The following is a 9,663-nucleotide window of genomic DNA, read 5'->3' on the forward strand; positions in this document are numbered from 1 at the left end:
GTAAAAGAGTTAAGCAGTTTGTTCATTTTAAGGTCTGAGAGAGAGAAGTCTGGTGTGTGTTATGAAAAGTTGAAGTATAAAGAAACAGTAACCGTATATGGCCTGAAGGAAAAAAGTGTTACAAAGTTACATGCCCAGATCCCTGACAGTGGGAGAGAAAAGTGTGTGAAATATCAATAAATCTACTTTTATTTAAGATACCAGTTCTGAAAGAAATTCTTCCCAGGAAACACATAGACCCTCGTGAACGCCTAAACCCTCGACTTACCTACCCAGTGACAGAAATATTATATTATAGAGGTTTGGAAAGCCTTAAATTTCCTGGTGGCAGCCGGAATACCCAGTAAAATAAAATAAAATAAAAGGAACACTTTTAAAGTAAAACCAGACCTCCCCAGTTAAGGGGACGTCACAGCCCTCCAGTCGCCGTTCCTCTTGGGGACCAGAAAGAGAATCGAGTAGACCCCGTGACCTCGTTCTGACGGAGGAACAGGCTCTATGGCCCGGATGGTCAGTAGATGTTGGAGTGCCCTGTCTACTAAGGCTCTTTTGGCGATGGACTTGCTGACAGGCGAGACCAGAATTCTTTCTGGGTGTGTGTGTGCCGGAATTCTATTGTGTAGCCATGGGATACTACCTCCTGTGCCCAGACATCCGCTTGTGATTCTGTCCAGGTTGCAGCGAAGGACAGAAGGTGTGCTCCCACGGGAAGGGACGGTCATTGTTGCTTGGGTTTGGCGTCACGGTCCCCCCGGTCAGCTCTGTTGAATGGGGGCTTGTGGAACAGAGTTGAACGTTCCCCTACGGCTGAAAGTCCTGGGTGCGCTCCAATTGCTCTTCTTTTGGTCCTGGCAGAACCTGGACAGGGTGTGTTGGGAACAAAAGGAATGCGTATTCTGTCGTTCAGTTTGGCGAAAATTTTTTGGCATGGCCTTCTTCTTGTCATGTGTTTCCACAAGAATTCTGTCAAGGGCGTTGCCAAAGAGTCGATCTCCCTGGAACGGACAGGCAGATACCATCAGCTTTGACTGGAAGTCAGCCTGCCAGACCCTAAGCCAAAGTAGCCATGTGGCCACGTTATTGGAAACCATAGCTCTGGAGGCAAACATCAAGATGTCCAGAGTAGTGTCAGCAGAGAAGGAGGCCCCCTTCAGGATGCGTGAGGCACCCTCGAGGAGACCCCTGTTGTTCTCTGGTAAGAGTTGGATTAATTTACGAATCCAGACAATCGAAACTCTGGATGCTATGGAAGCAGTAGTTGCCGCTCTCACTATCATGGTAACAGCCTCATAAATTTTCTTGAGTGCGGTGTCTACTTTCTTGTATGGATCCGTGCCCTTCTTCCGAGATGAGGCCCATGGATTGAATAGCTGCCACTGCCCCATTCACTGGTGGTACCTGTAAAAGCTCATTTGCATACGAAGGCAACGCATATAACTTTTTTACAAACCCAGGAAACTGTCTGTTTGCTGCTGGTTTGTCCCAAGCCATTCTGAGTTGTCTCTCGACTCTCTTATGGGAACTAGGGGGCGCTTTCTGAGCTGCCTTGGTAGGCCAGGGAGAGGGACCTTAAGGTGGGTAGACCTGGGCACCAGCTTGTCCAGAAAGGCCCAATCTATTACAAAAGGAGGACATCTCCTCTTGCAACCACCCATGACACTTATAAGATAGCAGCTAAATGGAGAAGAGACCAATGGAAGTGACTTTGGGTTCCCACTGGAGGAAAAGGCTGGGTACAAATGAATTAAATAAAGTAAAAATAAATATATCTTAAGGTGAGCTCACACATGAGTTTATTCCATCACTGGCAATGGATGGATCAAATGATAGAATCTTGGGACCCAAAAGGTAAGAAACATGCAAATTAGAGCTAACAGCCAGAGTGAGAAAAACCCTGTGTCCCAGCAGTCAAAAGCACAAAGTTGGTTTACTATGAACAGAAGGCAGTGAAATCATTCTTCAAGGACTTCCAGAATACGACTTAACATCCAGAAAAGTTTCTATTGCTCTATCTACCACCAACAGCTGCACATATTTACGCTTATCTCACTTGAGAGAATTCTAATGGAGCTTTTGCAAACAAATGTACAAGAGCTATTGGCCTATAAACATTTATTTACCTCTGCCAGTCTAACCTTTGCACCTAGCATGGACATACTGTTGAGAAAACAATTCCAGTTTACATGATGTTCTCCTACCTGGTCACCCAATAGCAATTCTTACTCACTACAGGGTAACAGGTGAACAGTTGAGATGCTGTAGATATACATTTTGAAGGAAACGTTTATAACTTAAATGTGACTAATATTGACCACAAATAATATACTACAGTAGGTGTAAGAATTCCCACTAAAATTAATGCTATGACCAAATATGCCGGTAGTTTTATTGCAACTGCATGACACTGTTTATTTTCAACTTTTGGAGTTCATTTCTTTCACATAAACCAGGATTCTAAACCAGGATCAAACACAATGGTTCAGAATTCTAGTTTGTGGGAAAGGAACTCCAGTTTCTCCAGGCACCTGCATTTGTATGTTAGCACAAACTGAAACCTGGAGGTTTCAAAAACTACAGAGACATCAATCAGGCTCCATGTGTGAGGGAAGGGAGTGTGCACAGGCACAGGAACAAGCCAGGTTCATGCCAGTCACATATCTGATTGCTTTTGACATCTGAATGCAGCCAGTGTGATAGACTCTTGAGAATCCCCATTTTCATTTTAAAAGGAATAAGACGGTGGGGGGGGGCCCTTGGAACTTTAATGACCCCCACATTCAGAAGGCTCAGAAACCACAAAACAAACATACCCCCATTTACAAGTGCCATAACTCTTCATGATATTAAACAATGGATTTAGGATTTATGACTTGGATTGGCAATGGTAGAGACCACTGCTTCCCAGGCTGTCATGAAAGGAAATTTTAACTGAGTTGTAACATGCTAGGAAACCTTTCCTGAAAATGAACTGCAGGAGGCAAGAAAGCGTGTACAATTCAGGGGTTATGGAGCTTTAAGAAAGGCCAATATGCTACCATTTACAACCTGACAGTTCATACCTTCAGGCAAATATCATGCTAATTAAATCATAGCCTTGCCAATCAAAATACATATGCACAATTCAGCTCTATCAAACATACATTTTGATCTCTGGATAAACTAACATTAATTAATACATGAATGCTACCATTTTATCTGTTTGCTTCAAGCCTTTATTATAGACAAAACATTTATATGAATTGCAGGAACAAGAAAATGGATATCATTGAGTATAGTTCACCTCAAGAACTTGGGGTGATTAGTATGACCTTCAAACAGAAAATCTGTTCTAAAATTAAAACTGAATAAAATGTATGACGCTATCTCCAGAAAAAAAATCATGTTCAAAGTCACCATTTTTCAACGTTTTGGAAGAAGAGAGCAATCTATTTCAATCATTACAGAGGCAAATTCACAATAGCTCCTGCTCAAACTCAAAGTGCAGGCTGTTAGAAAATAGGTTAACATTTTTCTCTGCACTCCAAAATTCCATTCCCTACCTAGCTTGAGTTTTAATCTAATGAACTTCACACTTTAATTTGTCTAGTTGTTAGTGAGCCTTTATTCTATTTTATTCACTTGGGGCTACCTTAATTGGACTCCCATCTGCTTTCTCAAGGGATTACCCTTTATATACAGCAACCTCTTTAGCAGCCAGGTGTGCTTGTCTCAGGTTTCAAGGTGATTACCATGCTAGTACCTTTACCAGCACCTAAGGAATTCAGTTCCTTAGACCTTGAACAAGTTCAGATCACATATTCAATAAGGGCTGGAAAGTCCAAAGATGGAGGATTAGGGAGTCACATAGCTATCACCTTCAAACACAGCCCTTGCCTTGACAGATTAGTATTTGACCAAACCACACAATGGTCATGGAGGACGAAACAGAATGCACCAGACCAAAGAAACTTATGAAAAATCAAAGATCAAAGAGGCAAAAGCAATGGAGGAAACAGCTCTAAGAGGAAAACAGGGCCACTGGACTTGCCACCCCTCCCCCCACACACATACTTATTTTGGTTAGTTTATCAGAGCTAATCAGGGACATCAGACAAATCCTTTCCCTGAAACCAGGTTTTCCTCAAAGCCCCTCCTTAGAGCTTCTTATCCCTCCTGTTGGTTAGGTATGAACTTTAGACATATATAACCAAAAGTTTCATCTTATTCTTCCCAACCCTTTCAGGAAATATGCCATCTCTTCTGTTCTTCCTCCACTGTATAAATAATATGTGAGTATATTTCATACATAAACCTTTATTGGCATTAACACAGCAACCGAAAGGGCAGTGAAACAGTTAGAAAAATAAATAAACAAATTAATAGGTCATGGCAAATTACACCAAGCTGCCCCAACAAAAGATCATTTAGAAGTTTCTCCTCAGTATATTCACATCAGCAACTGTCCTCAAACTTTCAAATTTTCTGTGGCTGGCCTCATTTTAGAGAATGTCTGATAGTTCAAGAGCATTTTAGCTGCTTTTATAAACATTTTTGTAAAGCTCTATTTGAATTATTTTTTCCAAAATATGGTATATTAGTTCATTTATACCCCCATTACTTTCATATTTATGTGCAAGTATGAATAAGAATTAACTTCACAAACATTGACTGCTTCTGCCACAAGCTGCAGAGTACCTTGCATTGACTATTCCATGTATTATTTATACCTAAAACACAATAACTGAGACTAGTTCTCAAACTACACTTATTAAATGGTTAATGGTAATGGTGCTGTGTGACTCACCATTTTGTAAAAGTAGAACATATGACAGCACATCACATCAGGCCACACATTCACCCCACACCAACCCTGACATCTGATCCAAGCAAGGAAAGGCACCATGGCAAGCCTCCTACAAGTAGCACTGGTTTTGTAAGAGTTTTCGTTGCATCTGAGGAAGTAAGCTCTGACTCAAAGTCTCATGCTGGAATAAACATTGTTAGTCTTCTGTTTCATAAGCGGGGAACAAGCCCACTTCAAAGGAGTGAAGCTCTTAGTGAAGCTCCCAATGGAAAAACTGTCCTGACAAGTTGTATATCTAAAGCTAAGTATCTATGCTTTAGATAGGGTTGCCAAGTTGATTCTTCTTACTGGCGGGGGAGCCTCGCCGGGCTCCGGGAGCTCTCTGCCGATGCGCGCGTGGCGCCGCCAGCACGTCACCAGAAGTGACACGCTACGTCGCTCACGTTGAGGGTGTGGCCTCGATCGTCGGAGGGAAAACCATAGAGTTTTCCCTCCGACGATCTGGGCCACGCCCCCAACGTAAGCGACGTGGAAATCGGGCCTCCAAAGCAGGGGTTTACCCAACCTTTGCCCCCACTTGGCAGCCCTATCTGGAATGTCACAGTAATGCGAGAAAATATCAGTTTACTCATCTTTCACCTGTTTGCAGGGAGCATGAACTGCAATAAGCTTAAGGAGGGAAAGGCAACCTGTAAACTAGCATTTGCAAAAGGACTGAAAGTTCTGACCAACCCACATGTTACAAACTGTGGATAATCAGCAAGAATGTTTAATTCACACACAAAACCTTTATTGGCATTGAGAGAATGTTTAATTGGAACAATCTTCTCTGAAAAGATGCCAATGTTAATGAGATTTTTAGAACGTGAAACTGAATAAAACTAAATGGCTCTTATCAAAGTACAATGATTTCACTTTGATTTGAGGTTCAAAGTACAATGGATTTCATTTCCAGCATACATACCTCCCTTTGATTTAATGCTTAAAGAAGCAAATCAAACTGTAGAATTTAAACAAATATCAGTAAAGACTAGTAAGCAACTACGTAAACCTGTCCTGTTAGAGAAAAAATGTCTTCTGGCCCTGACCTGGATGGCCCAGGCTAGCCCAATCTTGTTAGATGGTGGGAACTAAGCAGGATCGGCCCTGGTTAGCATTTGTATGGGACATCACCAAGGAAACCCAGGGTCACTATGAAGAGGCAGCCAATAGCAAACCACCTCTGAATGTCCCTTGCCTTGAAAATCCTATGGGGTCACCAGGGGACATTTCGTAGAAAAAGAGGTGCAGGAGCTCATTAGCATAACTCATTAGCATAACTTATTTGCATATGCCACACCCCCTGACATCACCAGAAGTGTGTCAGAAGGCAACACCCACTGCTCAGGCTCCACTGGATTGTTTTGGATTGCTAGCTATTGGGAGCGGGCTCTGCAGCTTACCTGGCTGCTTCTTGCTCTGACTGAGGGCTGCGGGGAGCAGGGGGTGGGGCTTGTTGCATGTGCCCGCCCCCTGGGCTCTTTACTGCCGGAGCTCCGCTCCTGTGCGCTCCTGCAGGAAATGACCCCTGGGGGTCACCACAACTTGGGTGTGACCTGACAACACTTTCCACCATCTTCACGTCATTTTCTGGAATCTGCCAAGAAGTATCAATGGTTTCTTAAAAACATTATTTATAACTGGCATCAAAGCCCATACTATTTGCCAGTTATCATTCTTACAAGATTTCAGTTTGAAGAGCTGAAAAACCTCCAAGGAAAAAGCCCATGTTAAAAATGCTGCTGTAGTGTCCCCATAAATATTTTAAAAACTCAAGAACCCAACAGGCTTTTCAAAGGAGTCCTATGAAAAGCTGAGTAGCAGTTACAGTAAATTTAAACAATTTAGCATCCATGGGATACTTTCAGAATTACAAAGCGCTTCACATATCTCAGTAATCATGACTACTTTGCAAAAAAATGTGTGTCTGAATTATCCCTAGGCTGAAGATGGGTGACAAGGCTCAGAGCAAGTGATTTTGCCTAAGGCCATCTAACAAAACAAAAATATGTATACACTAACATTTAGTGCTTAACTGCTATTATAAGCCACCACATGAGATGGATATATTAGACTGTAGCACAGATGATGAAAGACAGAGGCATCAGGAGTCTGCAGTCCTACAGGACAGGGGAAGAGTACACAGCAGCCTAACCATGACATACACCTGACCTCCCAGCCCCACACTGCTCAGCATTCTTAAGCCACAACTGCCACTTTTTAAAACATGGGTGTAAAATCATTGCGGAATATAGTCAAAATATATTCTTTTAAAATGCAATTTATTGTACTTTATCACATGCACTGAGAACTTTTCTATGTGTAAGAAAAACCTGACTTGCAAAGCAAGCATTGAACATATGATACAATAGGTCATGAGTTATATTGAAGTGATGGGTTCACATTTGTAACCTAAGAGCAGAGACATCTCCACCAGAACAGCACCGTTTCAACCAGTAATGCCAACTCTTGCTTCCAGTTCTGGTTCTTCACCCCCCAATTCACAAGACTTAACTTTGTACTGGAATACGGCTCTTGTGTTAAGTGATCTTAAGCTAACTGCATCAGCATTGTGAACATAAACAAATCTGCAGCTTCCCTTATATACGCAGTTACAATTGCGTAGCACAAAAAGAAATACAGAAATCACAACTCAAGACCTTAGATTATGTTTCTAGGCAGTGTGTGATTTGATTTCTTTTTCTGGACAATTTTAATCCAGTCTTCCTTACAGGCAAAAATCAAAAACATAAGAACAGTAAGAAGCGCCTAAACACTGAACTATTTATGCATGCATAAAATTTAGCCACCACCAAGTTAGATGGACAATTGATTTGACTCTGTATAGGGTAGCTCCTTAAAACCAAATGGGACAACTATTTAAAAAGTCTTTAGATTAATAAATTCCTCCCTTGGTTAAAACAAAGCTATACCCATCATACAGTAACTATCTGAAAGCTGCTCTTGATGAATGGTAAGATGTCATTTCAAGAAAAGTAGTGTGCTCAAGATAGCAAGCTTATCCTCTCATTAAATAGAGCACAATCCACCTAAATCTTGTTAGCTGGGAATTAAGTCCCTTGACTGTAGTCCTATGTACTCTTATTTTGCTGAGTAAGACATGCTTAGTTTCCAAGGCAAAAATGGCATCTGAGCTAGTTACCTGTATTTCGAGGTAATAAAGGAGAAAATGTTGAGAAGACCAGCAAGTGTTCTGAATCAATATATTTAATTCTCAAAATCTGTGGAAACGTAAATTCAGAGACTGGGGTCCCAGACAAACTAGAAGGGTGTGTGAAAACCTTCCAAAATGATCGAAGCAGCACCTGCAGGGCCATAGCCAGCAGTGGGGTGTATGGGGCACTGCCCCCTTTCCATTCTGCAGCACCCTCAGTCCAGCAAAGATGGATGTGCCTTCCAGGCACCAGTATGTGCGTCTGAGGGTGCCACAGATCTCCCAGCTCCCCCCAGCTGCTGTGCACCTGAGAGACCTAGAGCAGAAGGTGCAAAGGGCAGCCTGCTTGCGCCAGCCTCTCCATGCGCTAGCCCACCCCTGCCACTTCCTCCTCTTATTGGCCTGGGGCACAATTCTAGAGATCCGCCATTGGCTTTGCGAGCAGCTCACCTCCCACAGCAGCTTCCGAGTGGGAGGTACGCCAGCCTACTCCTCCTTGCCCCTCGTCCATGTCCAGCCCAGCCCCGGGTTAGCAAACCAACAAGCCAGTCGGAAAAGAGCCAGCCTGGTCTTGGCGGGTGAGCCCCCCTGGCTTGTTCAGCCTCCTTTGGCTTGTTGCGGCTGCTGCAAAGTCACCATTCAAAAGGCATGGACTTGGGGAGAGGAGCGCACAGGCTGGAAAGAGCCCAGTTAGATGGGGCCTGGAGCAGAGCAGCAAGGCAGAGGCCTTTAAGGCTGGCTCTGCAAAGGCATTCCCACACCATTTGTTAAGTTTAATTTAATTAAACTGGCACCCTGGCACCCCCCGGCAAAATAATTCCTGGCTATAGGGCTGGAGCCATGCTAGTGCCTTTGAGTTGGGGGTGACTAGACTTTCAGTCACTTTCAGAGGCCCTCCAGGTTTTTCTTTCACAATGATTCTTGTACAAAAGCTATTGTGTTTGGATCAGAGGGTGGGGTTCACTCATCACTACTTGTAAGTATTGTATAAGGTAAGGCAGAGTAACATGGCAATGGAGAACTAAGGAAGCTGAGTCTGGAATTGTTTGGGGGGCTTTCTTAAAGAAATGAAGCAAGCAAGGCTACCAAAGGGATAGAAAGCCTGTAATGGGCCATCCGGCCAGCTGGTGGCAGTGCTGTGTTGCAACTTGAAGCAGTCCGGAGAAAGCTGATGACATCAAGCCATACGAAGGGGAAAATGTCGTTGGAACATGTCTGACCTTACAGCTGAACAAACTCCCCATTGTCCTCCCTTACCCCTTGAATCATTGTTAGTCCCGTGTGTATTTGAGTAACTGTAAATCGCTCAGAGACAGCAAGCTCTGTAGGACTGAGCGATTAATAAATTGAAAGATTATTATTATTATAAGGCAGGGTTAGGGGACAGGAACCTTTCCACATTTGGTTTGCTCTTTGAGAGCGGACTCATTGGGGCCAAGCCTGCCAATGACCACAGGTGACTTGATATCACAAGGCCTGCATGATTCACCCAGGACTGGCTGCTTGCTATTGTTCAACAGCAGCCAGTCCCATATCATGAGTGTAGTTCAGTGGTTAGTATTTCAGACTAGGATCTGGAAGACCCAGGTTCATATCCTCACTATGCTGCGGAAGCTCAGCCTAAGCTACCTCACTGGGGCTTTGTGAGGATAAAATGGAGGAGAAG

At 43.3% G+C, this 9,663-nt stretch overlaps 1 protein-coding gene across 1 annotated transcript in view; it reads right to left on the reverse strand.

The window, feature by feature from the left end:
* The window catches only part of B4GALT5 (UDP-Gal:betaGlcNAc beta 1,4- galactosyltransferase, polypeptide 5), a 43,698-nt gene extending 35,190 nt beyond the window's left edge, over window positions 1-8,508 (reverse strand). The window contains exon 1 of the mRNA XM_015425849.1: window positions 8,448-8,508. Within this exon, the coding sequence (XP_015281335.1) occupies window positions 8,448-8,508 (61 nt within the window). The remainder of the gene's footprint in view (window positions 1-8,447) is intronic.
* Between the last annotated feature and the right edge of the window lie 1,155 nt (window positions 8,509-9,663).

Source organism: Gekko japonicus, unplaced genomic scaffold, assembly GCF_001447785.1.
Source record: "Gekko japonicus isolate JY-2015 unplaced genomic scaffold, Gekko_japonicus_V1.1 scaffold2419, whole genome shotgun sequence".
Classification (NCBI taxonomy): Eukaryota; Metazoa; Chordata; class Lepidosauria; order Squamata; family Gekkonidae; genus Gekko; species Gekko japonicus.